This window comes from Epinephelus fuscoguttatus, linkage group LG1 (genome assembly GCF_011397635.1).
Source record: "Epinephelus fuscoguttatus linkage group LG1, E.fuscoguttatus.final_Chr_v1".
Classification (NCBI taxonomy): Eukaryota; Metazoa; Chordata; class Actinopteri; order Perciformes; family Serranidae; genus Epinephelus; species Epinephelus fuscoguttatus.
In genome coordinates, this window is record NC_064752.1 from 34,675,847 (window position 1) to 34,694,021 (window position 18,175).

Sequence of the window (18,175 nt, forward strand, 5' to 3'; positions counted from 1 at the left end):
GGGTACAAAGCAGGGCCTGTTGCACTTATACACTGAAAATTTTGAATTTGAGTACATCATTGTAAAAGAAATATTTGACTTTCTCCCACGTTCAAATAGTAGTTTTAATTTCAAATACAGTATTTTTTATTCACTACAAGCTGATGACACTCTTTATCCAGTGTATCTGATTTTTGTTTTTCACTCACTCGATTTTTAGAATAAAACAACATTATAATGGTGAAAAATCTAATAAAAAAAAAAAAAAACATATGAGGTGCCTTTAAAAACAGTGGTAACAGCAAGGTAATATGTAATGAATAAAACAGTATGTTCCTTTAAGGCCTTACTGTCGTACTGCAGTGGAAAAATACAGTAGACATGAACAACTTTCACTGGCTTCGAATAGGCATACTTTCACCCAGAATCTATACGTGTTTTTAGATGCACTGAAGGGCTGCAAATGAGCATAACTCACTGTGGCATAACATGCAATCATCTGTGACAAACACATAATTGGTACCCATAAGATATCCTCAACGCAGTGTTCACCATTCTTATACAATATGTCTAAGAGTCGCATCTAATGGCTGTTGTGTCACAGTAAGGGCCATACTGGGACGAGAAATCAGCCCTGACATTTAGTGTCTTCACCAGCCCACTGGACCGACCCCTCTGACATTTAGGTGGCCAGTCAAAGTAAAACTTCTCCATAATGTCTTTAGAAAAAAAAAAGACAGTACAGTGGAATGCTTACTATTTTTCTCTGTCTTTGCCCGTCTGACCCCCGGCTGCAGGTGGCAGTACTCCTCCAGGCATCAGCGCCCCCACAGTGACCAGCATCCCCTCCCCCATTAGTGTAAATGGTTTTACTGGCATGCCGCCCCCCCAGGCAAATGGGCAGCCTCCCGCAGAGGCTGTCTTCACCAACGGGATACACCATTACCCTGGTAAGTCTGGTAAAGTCAGGGGCATGTATGCAAACACACAAACTAACTCTCAGAGATACAGAAACATTTAAATGATAATAACAATACTGCTGCTATATTACTAAACCATGAAAATGAAGCTTAAATCCTTATAGACACACTCTGCAGTAAACGCATTCATTATAAGGGGAAAGTGTGCATGCTGCTGGCTTACAGGCGTGAATAGCCTTGAAGCATGTTCAGGAGGCCGAGGCCAGACGAATTTAGCCCACAGACAGTCAGCATGTCGAGGAGATGAGTGTTTGGCAAAGGTGCTTATGGGCTGCTGGAGCCTAAGTATGCGCTTGTGTCATGAGCCGTGGCTAGTATCTCATTGGGTTTTTTTGTCTGTGAGGAGGTGGAAGAAAAATCTGTCTTTTTTTTTCCTTTACACTCTTGTCTCTCCAGTGTTGCAGGAGGTGGTTTTTAGGGAGGACTCGGAGAAAAACGGCTTGGGCGTGGCTCCGCGGAGTTGTTTTGGGGTTCAGGGTGGCTGCTTCCTCTCTTCTCTCTCTGAAGGTAGCGCTCCTCTCCCTCCTTCCCATCCTCTTCGGCCCCCCCCTCCTCCCCTCATCCCCACATCCCCATGGGCTCGAATAAAGGTCGATAAGATTTTGAGCTTGTTGAATAATGTTGGGAAATAATTTCAAAGCCTGTGGTTTTATATCAGCCTTTATAAACCTGTGAAAAAACTGCATGACAAATTCAGGGTTATGAGTGTTTAGCAAAGGTTTGTAGTTGTAGAAAAAAAAAAAGAGTTTAGATTCAAAGGAGAAAAGTGCCGAACTCCCCACTTTCTTTTTGCAGTGTTAGACGTCACACACATTGACGTCACAAGAATGAATTTTGGCCCTAATTTTGGAGCTGAAAGCAGGGGAACTTTGAGCATTGATTTTCAGTTTTCTTCTTTGAATCTGCACTCAGATTTTCACAGCTCTTTTGCCTTTGAATCTTTGATTGATCATTGATATAATTTGTCCATAAAATTAATTAAGATGTTCACAAAAAAATCTACAACTACAGATATTTCTTCACATTCACACATTTTATTTTTGTCATACAACCACAGGATTATACACAACCACTGGCTCTGAAATTGTTTCACAAGCGTATGATTTATTGCCCTTTATTTGAGCCCATAATTCTCTCCCCTCGTCCGGCTATCCAAACCGTGTTTCAGTGTTGCTGTTAGTCCACGGTGTGTTCAGTATTTCTTTGGTTTTTAGTGGTCGTGGGGTTATCAGTGTGTGTAAGTGGTTACCGGTGTGTGTGCGTGTGTGTTCTCTCAGTGGTGTACTTAATGTGCATGTACTGTGTGTACAGATGGGTAGTTATAAAGTGCGGCGCGGCATCTGTGGTAGCTACAAGTGTGTGTAGAATGGGGGGAATATTTTCACGTGTAATTTTTTAATAATTAAATGTATCTCCCACATGTGAAGCGATAGCAACAGGTGCATCCCGTGCTGTGAGTGTGTATTGTAATTGTCTTGTTTTAAATGTGTAGCTGCAGCAGATTGTTAGAACAATTAATGCATTTCTTCTGCATAGGATTTGTTTATAATAGATAGAAATTATTTTCCTTTCCTGTGGTGACAGTGGAGCTGTGTGTTGTTGTTTTATTTTGTTTTCACTGTGGTCCTTCAAAGTTTTACTTTTCTGCTTCCGTTGGAAAAAAAAATGAGCTACTTTTTGAAATACTTTAGGAGCAACATAAAGTAAAAAGCCCGGCGAAGGAGCGAGAGATTTTCAGAATTCAGTTCCTCACACGCTGAAAGCAAAGCGAGCTGACACCTCACTGTTCGGCTCTCTAACCTTTCTGCTCTTCTTCTCCTGTCTGTTCTTCTCTCCATCGCCTCTCCTTCCATCCCTCCTCCCTCTCACCCTCGTTATATATTACTCTCGCCTTCCTTCCGTGCCCTCTCCTCCATCTACATTCTCCCTCCGTCTCTCTCTGCCTCATCTCTCTCCCCCTACACACACACACACACCTCCATCCATCCATGCTTCCCCCTCCACCCCACCTCCTTCTTCTTCTCTCTGTGTCTCTGGTGGAGCAGCTCAAAGTCCCACTGCAGCTGATCCTCTCCAGCAGGCTTACACAGGAGTCCAGCAGTATGCAGGTCTGTCTGTCACTCTCACAGCAGCACTGATCTGTGTGTGTGTGTGTGTGTGTGTGTGTGTGTGTGTGTGTGTGTGTGTAGGTGTGAGAAGGAGGGAGATGACAGAGAAAAACGAAAGGAGAAAGATAAAGCTTCCTTTGTTTGAATTTGAATTTTGATCATGTAACATTAAGTGTTTCGGTCTCACTACATCAATTTATTCCCTCCGTTGTGTTCAGTGTGTGTGTGTGTGTGTGTAACATGTAGACTCTATTGTCTGTTATCTGATCGATTGCCTTGCTGTGCCCCTGCATATATCACATTGTTTGTATGTATCCGAGTGTGTGCGTGCGCTCGAGTCATGACTGTTATCTGATCCGCACTGTGTCGGTGTGTGTGTGTCTCAGCAGCCTACCCCGCTGCATACGGACAGATCAGCCAAGCCTTCCCCCACCCTCCACCCATCATTCCACAGCAGCAACGAGAAGGTAACACACACACACACACACACTCGGCACACCATTCACTCCTAAATATTCATACATGCCGCAAACATTTACTCATATTTACTTCTCTGTTTGACTTCAATCCTCTCGCCAGTACAGCCCTGGAATAAACACCCACGTTTTAAAAATACCCGGTCCTCACTTTGTTTTCAGCCGTGATGATCTCACCTCTCGCCATTCTGTTAAAGCAAAATATTCAGAGTGCTCACACTTGCGCAGAGTATAGCATCAGTCAGGATTGATAAGAGACGACTGACGAGCTTGAACTCTTATTTTTCAGCCCTTTTAAAGACACCAATGAGGGGACACATTTAAAATCAAACAATAAAGCACAATAAAGAGTGTCAGGTTATGACATGGTATATGTACGATGCCATCCTTGCCAGCTGGAGGTTAACTAACTTTACTACCGTTACACAGGGTTTCAGACTGAGCTGTAAACCTACCAATGAACTCAATGACCTCCCTGCTTGGGACACCCATGCTTGGGACATTACTGCCCTCTTGTGGAAAATAAACAAAACAATGCACATCATTTAACAGCTGTGGCATCCCAGAGGCTGCCATTCAAGCAGTTAGTAGCCCTCTGATCGGGGATACCTGAACACTCTGAATGCCGAAGCTGTGAGTTTTCCATTACAGCCCAAACTGTCAGATGACCCAGATATTACTGGCTGCATGCTGAGATAAACTGCTCTGCACTTTGCAGCTTTGATGCCAAACTTGATTTCACTTTTAATATTAGAGAGAATATATTTTAAGTTCTATAAAATAAAAGTCTTGGTAAAGAAATCTGGTATTTTCTTTAACATAGGAAAACATTTGTAGCTATTATTATTACAACATTTAATTTAGGAATTTCAATATGTTATTTCCATGGCCTTGGGAAGTTAAATCAATATTTGTTAACGTGAGCCTCTCTCTGTCAAAGCCGGAAACCTGAGAAGTAAGTCTCAAACTTGTGGTGTCATCAAGTATAAAGTCTGGAGCTGAAACAGAAAATGTACCCACACATTCAGAGCATTCCCCTTGGCGCTCTCAGTATGATCTAGAACATCTTTCCCAATTCATTCTCTATGGAGCAGCTCCCGATGACGTCACTAATTTGAGTTTTAGCACTCCAGTTTTTTAATTTAGGAGACTTGCTCATCTTTACTTAAATATTCGGACTGTGTCAGACCACAGGAATAACACATGAAATTTGAAAATGTGTGTAGTTCTCCTTTTAACTCTCAAATCCTCAACCAACTTTCACAAAAGCGATTTGCGAGCTATGCAAGAGTCCCCGCAGGACTCACAAATGTATCTGCAATTTGTGAGTCCTGCGGGGTTCTCGCATGCTCATACATGGGTTGGAAGTGTTTGTTTTGATTAGGGAAACTACAGAACAGCGAAATTAACAGGGGAGGATACGATCTCATGTGGCAGATCGGAGCTTTTATATTGCAAATTTGGTGAAACGAGCCCCAGCTTCATCAGGAAACGGTTCAAATAACATCTTTAAATGTCTTGTTTTGTCCGACCAACAGTCCAAAACCGAAAGATATTTAATTTGCTGTCTCATGAGACAAAGAATAACAAAAAATAAGTCAATTAAAAGGCTGGAATTGAGGGAATTTTCTTTTTGATTTTTAATAGATTATCAAATAGTTGCCTGTCTATTGACTAATCGATTAATCAACTAATAGTTTTAGCTTTAATGTTGCTTAATCCTGATTTGTGACATCATATTTTTCCTACTACTTAAAATCAGTAAGGAAAGAGAGTACGTTATTCTATCCACTTCATCTCAAAGTCTCCTCCTGCCGCTGTCAACCTTTCATGCTTCTCTCCCTCTCCTTGTCTCCTTTTCTCTGACCTTTGCCCCTTATCTCTTTCTCCCCCTCTCTGTCTCTCCCTCTCTGTTTCCCTGTGCAGGACCAGAGGGTTGCAACCTGTTCATCTACCACCTCCCACAGGAGTTTGGGGATGGAGAGCTGATGCAGATGTTCCTGCCTTTCGGTAATGTCATCTCCTCCAAAGTGTTTGTGGATCGGGCGACAAACCAAAGTAAATGCTTTGGTGGGTAAAAATGAACAAACCAAAAGATTATTGGTTATTTATTCTGATTATTCTTTTTTACTAATCACCTTCTTTACCGCAGTCAACACCCCCCCCCCCAACCTCCCAACACCCCTCCCTTTAAAAAAAAAAAAAGAAGAAAACAGAGGAGAATTTCTCTAGAGTTGTGCAAAAGCTGGTTGTTACTAAAAAGAAAAGAGAATGAGTTTGTCTGGATTTTTCTATTAATCATGAAAGCTTGAAAGTCTTTTGAAGCTCCCGCTAATTTCTTATTTTGATAAATATTTCAGTGATATATATATATATAACTGTTGTAACATCAACAGTCAGACTGATCACGATAGAAGTGAGCTCTGTTTTTAATGCCATGTTTGCACAGTTGCATTGCCGCTGTGCGCTTTATGACATATAATACAAGTGCTGACTCTCAGTCTCTAACTTACTGTAAGCAAAAGCACTGCATGCTGAGAATATAACAGTTGCTTCAGCATGCAGAGATAGAGAGACCGCTGTCTCACTTTATGCCACTGACAGCACAATTTAGCTGAACGTATAATTATGTGGCAAATTATAAATGGATTGTGGAGAATAGTTAATGGAGAGTCCGTCAGGTGCAACCTATTTGCAAAGTAGCTTTTGCTCATTAATACAACACAACGTTTATGTTGTATTATTCATGTTGCAATTTTGAGATGCAGGTTTTTCATTTTGTGATTTGATGCTTTCTCACTTTCGAGTGGAAGTTAAAAACCGAAACTCAAATACAGCACAACCACGTCGATGTTTTGGTTTTTACATCCCATCACCAAGTTCATATTGTGATTTTGGTTGCATGTTGCGCTCTGTTACAGTTGTGATCTATTGTTGTTGTCATACTCTGTGTCAGCCTTACTAATGATTATGAAGTGCTGTATTTACTAGTTATTGTATTAATGCTTAGAGCTAATAGTGCATTTTGTGTGGATGTTATTGTTTTACATACGGATGAAAAAGTTTTATAATTATAAATTCATGTAAAAGACTGCTTCATCTTATTGAGCTCATCCTCATTATCCATTCTTTTGTGATCCCAAACTGTCCTCGCCTCTTCATCTAACCACATCCGTCCTTCTCTCCCTCTTTTGGCCTTTCCCCCAGGGTTTGTTAGCTTCGACAACCCAGGTAGTGCCCAAGCTGCCATCCAATCAATGAACGGCTTCCAGATCGGCATGAAAAGACTCAAGGTGCAGCTGAAGAGGCCAAAGGATGCCAACCGCCCCTACTAGCCCCCCGCCCCAGCCAGCCGCCGCCACCCTGGCGGCCGGGGCAGCCGTCGCACACAGGGAAAGACAGGTCAGACACCAACCTCGCCTCCGCCTGGAAACATTTGTTGTCGCTTTTCAGTTTGATGGGTGATTAGCTGAACCAATGCATTCACAACCGCTGCGTATTATACTGACAAATGCTCAAATGGCAAGCCCATTCATGGCACTGCCTGATGTCGTTTCAGTAACCTTTTATAAATGTCATAAAACATTTGCAGATGCCTAATAACTAGCTGATCATCTGCAAATTGCTTGTAAAGAATAGTGATGAAGTTTTACCCCTTTGTTGATAGTTCAAGTGCGCATTTGTAAATGTTAATTCCACCCACATAATCATGACTCAAGATTTACTGTAGTGTATTGTTGCCAGTTTTCTTATGGGCAGCATTATATGCACATATGAGAACAAAACTTCCAGGTTTTGACGATGACTAACAGTATATTACGAATAAGAAATGTTAAATATATTACTTTATTATTAAACTCTCTGCTCTCTACCACACAGTTGATATAAATACTACCGTCAGTTTTCATGGCTGGTTGAAACAAACAAAGCTGTAGGAGCATTTACTTACACGAAGCCTCCTCTATTTGTAGAACAGCTTTACAGTAAGTGACCCTGTATGTTACCCTGTAGGTAAAAGATAATTGGTAAATGGTTCAGTGTGTTGCACAGGGAAGGAATTGCTTCCAAGGGAGAGGCATTTATTACCCCTCAGGCGGGTAATTGTGCTGTTCCTCTTTGTCTCCTCCCTTCATCTGTGTGATGGAGAGTTTAGGCTGTGTCGTTCATTCACCACTGATGACTTCATTCAAGGGCAACTTATCACCCACTCACAAACTAGCTGAACCATACCAGACGGTGTCCCGAGGCAAATCACTGCGGGAAGAAAAGCGCGATCTCATATGAATGTGTCACAAAATATGTGGCACCATTACTTCTGATGTATAAAAACATTTTCAACAGGAAGGCAGAGAAAACATCTCTTTTTGATTTCCGTTTCTTTTCGCCCAAGATTGACAGTTATTACAGTGTTTGAAATGTCAACTGATAAAAAAGCGTATTGCCATTTTTCACACTTGCATCCCCAGTTTTACTGTTCTTATACCCAAATATAATCATCACGCACTATTTTGGCACGCAGTTATCAAATTGACGAGTCCATATTCAGACAGCAAGCTGAAGAACTGCTTTCCTTCTAATGACACACGAGGGTTAAGGTGTGTCTTGATTAAAATCCCTTCATCATTTCAAAAACAGCAATAAACGGTTTGATTTAAATAAAAAAAACAATCGTAATTGTTTTTCACTGGGGAGATTACAGCATCACTGCCAGGGAGCTAAATTAATTCACTGCAGGGTGAGCACTGATTTGTTTTCAACATTGTCTCCGCAAAATTATCTTTGTTTATCCATACCAGAACTTAAGTGTCTTAGAGCTGGTGAAGATGTCCTGTAAATACATATCCCACTGCTCCATCTCCATGTAAATACAGCAAGTATTAACAGCACAGGAGGACACATAGGGAATACACTGCACATAGTCACTGAAAAAAAATTAACAGTAAAAACAAATGTTTCACACATTAACTTTTTCTTCTGATGTGATGTAGAAATTTGATCTCTTATGTAATAAATGTTTGTTTGAGCCCAGAGGAACAAGCTGTCTCTTTGAATTGTCTAATAAAGATCCAAGTAAACAAACAAATGACCAAACAAACGACACATACAATTAGAGCAATAATTGTTGGATATTTATAGCTTTTATAAACACACAATTAATATCAAGTGTATTAATAATGAAAAACTAACAAGACCCAGACTCTACTCTCCTACTCTACTCTTCACCAGGGGCTCTGAGAGGCTGTACTCGCAGTGCTTTGAGCTAAATGCTAACATCAGCATGTTGAAATGCTTCCAGTGGCAATGCTTGCATGCTGATGTTTAGCAGGTATAATGTTTACCATGTTCACCATCTTAGAGTGTTAGCATGCAAACAATTGCTTATTAGTTCTAAACACAAAGTGCAGCTGAGGCTGATGGGAACGTTACCAGTTTTGCAGGCATTTGGTAATAAAGCAAAGTTCAGTCAGGAACACTTAAGTCAAAGAACATTTTATTTCCATTTGCAGTATTATATTTGACTGTATGGCTCTGTTCTGGGGCCTCTCTGCCTTTCCTAGGTCTACACAGAAAGCATCTTTCATGCACCTATGTGGAAAGCCTTTAGGCAGAGAGAGAGAACACTTCTGCCCTTCCACGTGCCTATGTGGAGTGCCTACATGGCACATGGAAGGGTGTAGGTACATGGAAGGGCAGGGAAGTTGCAGCAAAGAACCCCCAGGAACAGACCACAGCAAGCATCAATGAAAAACACAAATAACATTGATAAGTCAGACTCAACATGAAAAGGAGGAGCTGGGGTGGAGGCAGGTTGCAAAGCAGCTTACAGAGGAAGCAGCAACAGTAGGCAGGCCAAAGCAGTTTAAAAAGGGCGCCCTGAATGAGATTTGCCAATTGGTTGCATAGAAAGGAATCATGTGATCTATCAGCTGACTCCCTTCCACCAATCAGCTGCTCCATCAGTTGATTGGCTGTTTGAGATCAGCTGATGTAGCTGGGATGGGAGCTGGGCTTGATATCGGCCCAATTCCAATCCAATCCCTTACAGACTCACTGACTTAGAGGCGCGTTCATGTTAAGTGTGTGAATGTGTGAGGGCTGCCCCACTGTCAAATCGTCAAGTCCCTGAGTGAGCCCTTTATGCCCCCTTACCATAGGTCAGCATCGATGTGGACTTAGGGTAAGGAAATTACCCACAGTTCATAGCATTGTGACGTCAAATACAGGGGTTGCCCTCGGAACACCGGAAGTAACACGGTCGGCAGATATGCAAACGGTAACATTATGGAAGGAGAGTGAAAAAACAGATAGATAAACAATGAAACATTACATTAACAAGGATTTAAGATGGTACATAAACACACATGAAGTCAGAGGAATACCAGTGGTTATATTCCACACACAAAGAATATATATCTATTTATACAACAGTTAGTTCCGGCCCTGCAATCTGATTGGTCGAGAGACAGTAAAACCGTGACGATATTGGAGTACAACATCACGGTTATTTCACTGTGTATGTATCACTCCGCCTCACAGCTGATTGCAATCAACAATCAAATCAAAACTGACGGTTAGTGTCAGTTAGGTCAGCAGTTGCGTTGCAGGCTAATTAATTCATCCACTGTCAAACAGCCAAAAATATGGATTTATTTCCTAAAATAAGTTTTGAACTGATGAATGGTCATCAGAGGAAGATGAGGGAGAGGAGAAGCTGAATCCATCTGAGCACACATCCAGGTTTGTCAGTGTTTCATCAGTGGAGCTCAATGACTTGGAGAAAAGCAACATACTGTCAGATCAGAAGGCAGAGTCGGCTGTGCCTGTGAAGCGACAGTCCACCATGCAGTCACCAGAGACTTATTTCACCGGCTGCACAATTAATGGAAACGTGCAGATAAATGTGTATAAAGAGTAAGTGCCTGGTGCACGATTGTTTGCGTTACATAGGAACGGTGACAGCGGAGTCCTGAGGGAACTATTTTTGTTGGCGGAAGACAAATAAAATGCTTAAATTATCTATTTTGTCCTCATGTTTCAACATTTCTTAATCAGCCTTGCTTATTTAACTGTTAAACTGTTGTATAAAAGCAATATCACACGAGAGGGAGTGATGTTGTACTGTGATATCGTCACGGCTGTGATTCAGTCGTAGGCACGAGGCCGCAGGCCGAGTGCCGAAGACAATTACTTAATTGCTTAAATATATATATACATAGATATAGATATATAGATAGATCTATCTATCTATCTATCTATAGATACATATTCTTTGTGTGTGGAATATATGATGACAATAACCGATAAATGATCACGCCCAGAGCCGCAATGTTGATAACATTTTGTAGAGAGGGGGATAAGTGCTGTCCCATTCCTATTTGTAGCATCCGGAGCCCTTTCAGACTCTCACACGCAATCACTTACAGCTGACGTCAGTTAAGTCAGTGAGGGTTCAGGGCTTGAGTCTTTAGGGGTCGGATTGGAATTGGGCCCCCATGTCCTGCCTGAACTTACGCTATGCTAAATTCTTAGACGATTAGAATTATCACGGCAATCCATTCAATAGTTGTCAAAACAATTCACCACTAAAGACAATGTGGTGGTGGGGCTAGAGGAAAAGTGCTGGAATCACCACAGTCCTTGAGATACAGCATCTCAAACATGTCATCCTAATCCATCCTGACTCACCAGGGGAGTCGTTAAAGCCACGTTTCCTCCAAACACTTTCGGTATAGGTTGGTACCCTTAGAACCAGTACGTTACCCAGACGGACATGTATCTACACCTTAGATCTCTTTAGCATTTCCACTGCAGACAGTGGGCACGGTGGTTACCAGATAGTAACAGCTGCATCAATGCTACATTCAACTCTTGCTTTATTTCCTCTTCACTAGCAATGCAGAGGAACGTCTCGAACTCGCTGATCGTCCACAGTACAGGGTTGCATGGTTTGTGAGTCCTTGTAGAGCAAGATTGATGATTTTCTCTTGACCAGTCAATGGACTGCATTGGTTCTAGCTCCACCTTCGAGTATCAGATCAGTGTGCAAGGTACCTCAACATAAGGGTGACGAAAAATGGGTGTCATGGGGCAGTCTTCTTGGCGCCATCCACAACTTTGACATTGGAAACACAAAAATAACCGTTCTAATGTGTGACAAACTGAACTAAACTCAACCGGTCCGCTTGGTAGAAATGAGACTTAGAATTTATCCTCTGGGTACCTTGAATATCTGTACCAAATTGTCTTGCAATCCATCCACAACTTGTCAAGATATAAAACTAAGGTCTAAAAATGTCAGCCTCATGGTCGCACCAAAGAAAAAGGCATGGGATCCCCAAAGTTGGAAGGATTAATCCTCTGGGTACTATCAGAGATATTGGATGAAGCGAGATACCCAACTCAGCTCACTTCCTGATTCAGTGATGTCAGCGCCATGCCCCCGTAGGAGACTTGTGGCAGCTCTGAATGTATTGTCGTCAATGAGGAAAATGAACGTGATCACAATTTATGGTCAATTCTTTCGCCCTGTAGTCACTAAAGTAAATACTGGGTTCATTTTCCACAAGCCACACATCTTACCAACATTCTGACACTAAAGCTGCATTTTTCATCCGCACAGATCAAAAGAAAGTTAACTTTGTTTGAGCCCTGTCCATCTCAGAAAACAAGTTCTCGCGAGATCTCGTGATCTTGATAAACAGGCGGTAAAATCACAGTTAGCTTACAAACAGTTATTTACCGCTAGTAATAAACAAAAAATGCCCAAGCTTTGTGCAACAATAGGCTGCAATAATAGGAAGGATGTATTTTCATTCCACCTGCTTCTCGATCCGCATACACAGACATCCACAGAGCCTCTGTTCAACACGGTGGTGGGGAGGGGGGGGTTGAGGAAGAACAGGCTCTGATTGGAGGGAGAGCTAACCATGCCCACTTAGGAGACAGGAAGAGTAACCGTTTTCTTAACATTGGATAAGCCTACAGTTGGGTATCTCCCTTCATCCAGTATCTCTGGTACTATGAATGTCCATGTCCAAACCATCTGATCGCAATCCAATCAAAAGAATTTCCTCCTTGAGAACAAATGATAAACTCTCCATTTGTAGTGGTTGAGATATGTCAGTCTGGACCAAAGTGGTGGAGCAACCAACTAACTGATTGATATTGCCATCCCTGATGCTATGTCACTATTGTGGCTAAAAATGTTCCATAAATCATATGCTTTACCAATTTAGTGTGAATTTGTTTTGTTTTCCAACATATTACCTGACTCAAATGAGTTTTGTTTCTCCTGTGCTTTTCAGGTTTTGTTGAGCTGAATCATATGTTGACTTCTTGCTACCCGCCACTGAGTGCAAACTCAACATCTGGACCACTGAGGCTGCTTCAGAAACAGAGGAGAGAGAGAGAGAGCGATGACCGAGTCAAGGACACCTCCTTTTGGATGTACTAAAACTTTGGAACTCAGAGAGAATTTGTACCAGCCTGGCTAGCCCCAGGACCTTTTTTCTTCTGCACACATATACACACCTCTTCCCCCACAAAACCCTGCTTGAATGACAGCTACCTTTTCTGGACCACAAAAACTTTTACTTGAACAATGAGGAGAAAAAAAAAGTAAAAGAAAACTCTATCAAACCTACTTACAATGACCAACCCCACTGAACTCTTAAAGGGAATATGGATGTCAAAAGTCCACCAAGAACAAAACTTTTTAAAAACTGAATAGAAGATTGCCGTAGGAGATCTTTCTGTAAGATGGTTTGAGTTTGGGGCAGTTGACTTTTGAAGACCAATTTATAAGACTTGAAACAAGAAGGGACAAGAAATTCTCGGAGTGAGAACTTAAGTAGGGAATGTGATATTTTCAGGACACAAATTGGCTTCGATTTGGGATGGCCATCTTTAGCTCGGAGTGCCTGTCCGTTTCCAGGGGATACCGTTGCCAAGGAGAGCCATAGCAACGGTCTCCAGGGAGTCTTACCTGTCATTCCTTAGTTGTTTTAGGGACCAAAAGACCAAACATTTTTATTGCTGAGGACTTGTAGCTCTAATATACTCGGACCACTGCATCTCTTTCAGTCAGTGTTAACTGGTTGAGAAGTTGCACTTAAAAGAAGTGTACATTTCGAATATATACAACACATGTATATATACATATATATTGCTGATATGCTTTTTGAATACAGGCAAAACTATTTCAGATGACCAAATGGGGTCTCTCACTTCGCTAGTTTACAATTACTCAAAATGTTTATTTTTTTCTCTTCTCATTTTGTCTTGGGAGGGATGGCGAGTGCATGGGAGGGGCTGCTCCGTATCACAGCCTTATCTTTTTTAACTTGACATCCTAACCTCATAGATAGAATAACATCAGAAACGTTTGAAATATATGAACTTGTTTATATTTGCAGTACATATATATGTATAACAAGCATTCAAGCAAATGTATTCATATATACAGTATATATGGATAAATAGATATTAATCACAAACAAATATATGTATTTATATGCACATATTTTATATATGTGTGTCTGTATATAGAACGGCGACTGACTATGTTGAGCTGTAATTTTTTGTAGATTTTAGCTGGAGTTTGAAACATTGCTCTGCTTGGGAAGAATCGCAAATCTGGCAGCTCCCAAAACTGCAGGCATTCCTATCTCTGATTACCTATATGCTGACACACAATATATTGCTAAAAGATACATGTGTGAGAATACACATATGGTGTAAATATTATCTGAAAATGCAAAAAGCCACATCTCAGTAGCAGGCTTTAAGAGAATCAGGCTAAATGATTTTAGAGGAAAAGGACAATTATCTTCGACTCTATTCCAAACATATCTTTTGAGCTTATACACACACACACACACACACACACACGCACACACACACACACACAAACTTCTCTTTGAAACTTGAACCAAAATGAATACGTCTCACAACCCTTGCTCTCTTTTGCATTCAGTAAAGTGCATGTAGCGTATGGGCTGTCACCATGTCAAGGTGTGCCTTGTCACCTGCAGAATCTGCCATCAAGCACTGTGCTCTCAGAAAACAAAGAAAAAAACAAACACACACTACTGCAAGCAGCCAACGCGCTATTATGATGTCAAAACTACAGCCAGATCCATATCATTTGTCAGCAGCGTAGAGAGCTTTCAGTGCATGTCCAATATAACAAACCGTCCAACAACTGTTGGTCCATCAATGTCTCTGAAAAAAAAAATGCATTTAGAACAAATGTAGACTCATGCGATTTCACTTCAGATAAAAGCGGGCATTAGGTAACCTGTTAGCACAGGTGCTAACTATCAAAGTTGTGTGCAGGGCACCTGTGACTACGTTCCACTGGTTGGAGTCAAAACTAGGGTAAAGTTCAGGGTTGACATGACATGGTTTAATATGTGAAGTGATTGAGCTTATTGGACCTGACGTGAGGGTTTTAATGGTTATGAAGGTGATGTAATATTGATGAGTACGTTATAATTAGAGAGCTGGCTTCCCATCGAGCAGAATAAGAGAGGTTTTATGTACTTTCCCATCCAGCAGTTAATGTGTGGACCTCTGCTGGTAAAGCTTGACATGAAGCATATCCTTTAGAAGATGTTATATTGCCTTATGCTATATATGTCCTCATACAATCAAGTATTAAAGCATAATGAAACTGTAAAATGAAGCAATAAGAGTGAAAAGCCATTTACCCATTACAACTGCTGTATCACTGAGGCTGGTTTCATATTGCTTTAGCATACAGTTTCTCATAATAGTCGACAAAAATGGTATGAACACCTACTATATACCTGCAAAAGGTCAACAGACTTGGATTTATTGGACCCTGCATTCAACACATATTCAGCTGGTGGAGATTACTCAATGAATATTTATATACATGAATATTTATAAGGCTATATGACACTTTGGAAGACAATGCTTCCTGTTGGGTGCTGTTACTAGTTTTTCCTATAAACTGCTCATTATGCCATTTCCCTAGTGTCTGTGTCTAACCTTTTTAGCAGATTGAATAATTTAACATTTACCTTCAAATCCGGTGAGGCTAAAAGACGCCACTACACATCCCAGGACGCCACTGTTTGTATGTGCCACACAACAATGACCAGATGACCATCATGATCATTTTTGCTCCGACAGTATCTGCGGTTGGTTCGTACAAAAACGCCTTGTACATCCACCTGAGCTGCCTTTGAGCCGACAATAACATCTGAAGCTAAATGTCATATGTCTGGTGTCCCTGATCGCCACACTGTGTGCCCTCTTTGACTGCCCCCTCGCCGCTCTGAGAAAACTGAAAATGGTGTCGACGCGGTCTGTGCTTTTCTAATGGTTTGTTTGAGCAATCACTCATGTCTTTCACCCAGCCCATGTTTTCATGTCGAGTGAAATGAGGGAGGGGAAGCAAGAACGACCGCGGGAACTAGAACGCCAAGCACCTCTTCTTCATTTGCTCCAACTTTAAGCTGCAAGTTTACATGAGAAAAGTAAAACAAAGTATCGTGGTTCAAAAACAACAAGAAACAGAGCAGAAGTTTGAATATAAATATATATAAATATAAATATATACATAAACCGATGAATATACTGTAAATTGTTTCCTTTTTTTGCTCTGTTTTCCTCTGTACATAGGTTTGCATATTTTATAGGACTTTTACTTCTATCTACAAGGACTGGATAAAGTACTTTAAATACTTTAAAAAAAATATATGAATGAAAAACATGATAATGCTCAATAAAACCAGGTACAAAAAAAAAAAAAAAAAATAGTCGCTAGGATACGGTACAAACTGTAGGACCTGACCAAGGCATTTATCCAGAATACAGTCAGGGAGAGCATTGACCTCAGTTAGAGCTTAGACACACATTGACCTATTTTATAAAAAAAAAAAATACTTTGATGGGTTCTATTCATTTATCTATTTGTTTAGATATTTATTTAATAAGTCATGTCTAAGATAATATGCATGCTTTCATGGCATTATTTTTCTATGAGTTGGTACGTGACCAAATAGTTTTTATATGACATGCATGGGCCACTGTTGTGGTCCACAGATGATCATTGTTCCTGTCTGCAGGACCATGCCTTCAGCACTTCTTTGATGATGGGGAAAAATGCTCCTATTGACCAAGTGATGTCAAAGACAGATTTTTAATCATTTATTTATGCGTTTATTTATTTATTTATTTATTTGTGTTTATGTATTTATTTATTTATTCGTGCTGTTTGATTCAAGATCTGAGCTCTCTTGTTGCCACTGATCTGTTCCGCTTTGTATCACCACATCACATTTTACCACTCTTAGTATTGGCAAACTCTGAATTTAACAGCTACAAAGACTGATTTTACATTTTTCCTGTTGCTGATAAACTCTTCAAAAACAATGCAGTGCAATACTAAAGCCTTATGTATATTTGTAATTACAAATTCATTGTTCTGTTCCAAAAAAAAGTTAGCTTTGTTAAACGATTCTTAAAAAGAGATGCCAATTAGACGATTCCTCTGTCATTCTGAACAGCATTTGCTCCCGTCCTGAAACCTTTAAACAAAGTAAAAAAAAAAAAAGGAGCAATTCCAACTCAAACACTCCTTCATAAACCAACTGTTCAATCAGATATGTATTCACAACAGAAGATATGCCTTGAGGTCACTACAAGTTGCTGCTAATATGTAAGGATCTAATGTCTGACAGATTGCTAATCACTGATTAACTGCCTGCATAAAACGCCAGTTTTGATTTTGAAATCTTTATGCCCCTCCTCCCTGTTTTTCCCATCTTGCTTTGTATTGTTTGATGGAGCTCTGATCTTGTTCAGCTGATGTGTTCTACCAAGAGCAAAATTCAATGAAAACTGCACTATCTCATCGAAAACAATTGAGTTTACTATCATTCTTTTAAGTGCTGTTATCAGTGGTTTTTATTTCTAAAGCTCAGTAGTGTTGCTAGAATCACATTTTCCTTCATATGGTTTTCAAAGTATTCTGGAAATCTATTTCCCAATTTCAGCACACACGGAGGGTGGGGAAATGAATGTTGCATATTAAGCTTTGCCGGGTTCCTGATGAGCTAAGCTTCTGATTGGGCAGTGCGCTTTAGGCTCCCGCCCCTGTCTCTCCAGACTGCACCATTCTCTGGTCCCCTGAACTCTTTTTTTGTAATTTTAAATGAATGATGCGTCTCAGCTTAGCCCAATAATAAAGCACAGTCTAGAATAAAGTGTCCTGTGTCATGTCATAATTACTGATGACTCAATGTGAGAGTCCCCACACAAATGTCCCCCTATGTTCTCTACAAGCAGGAGGTGATGGTTTGGTCCATCCATCCAGTATCAATTTATCAATACATATTGAGAACGATTACATACACGCTAATGTTCGACTAGTATTCCAAATATGTTAATGTCCCACATTTGGTAGGGCCATGTACAGCACATTCTGTTTGGATTTTCAGTATTAGGCCTTTTTCTGAGTTTAGCATTTTACAATCAAGACGCGGAATGTGCCAAGATTATTCTGGTTTTAGTTGCATTATTTGGAAATGCACACAGCACATTCGGAATACGTTTCTCAGTTGGGGTTTTACCACAGTTTGTGCTGTTTATAGTCGGCTCT

At 40.6% G+C, this 18,175-nt stretch overlaps 1 protein-coding gene across 6 annotated transcripts in view; it reads left to right on the top strand.

The window, feature by feature from the left end:
* celf4 (CUGBP, Elav-like family member 4) overlaps window positions 1–17,965 on the top strand; it is a 110,726-nt gene extending 92,761 nt beyond the window's left edge. The window contains exons 8-14 of one of the 6 annotated variants that reach the window (XM_049581454.1): window positions 777–929; window positions 1,356–1,466; window positions 3,005–3,067; window positions 3,454–3,534; window positions 5,470–5,613; window positions 6,751–6,945; window positions 12,849–17,965. In XM_049581454.1, coding sequence (XP_049437411.1) covers window positions 777–929; window positions 1,356–1,466; window positions 3,005–3,067; window positions 3,454–3,534; window positions 5,470–5,613; window positions 6,751–6,878 — 680 coding nt within the window. In that variant the 3' untranslated portion in view covers window positions 6,879–6,945; window positions 12,849–17,965. The remainder of the gene's footprint in view (window positions 1–776; window positions 930–1,355; window positions 1,467–3,004; window positions 3,068–3,453; window positions 3,535–5,469; window positions 5,614–6,750; window positions 6,946–12,848) is intronic. The other 5 variants (XM_049581468.1, XM_049581462.1, XM_049581479.1 and 2 more) reach the window with 5 other exon arrangements.
* Window positions 17,966–18,175: the final 210 nt, after the last annotated feature.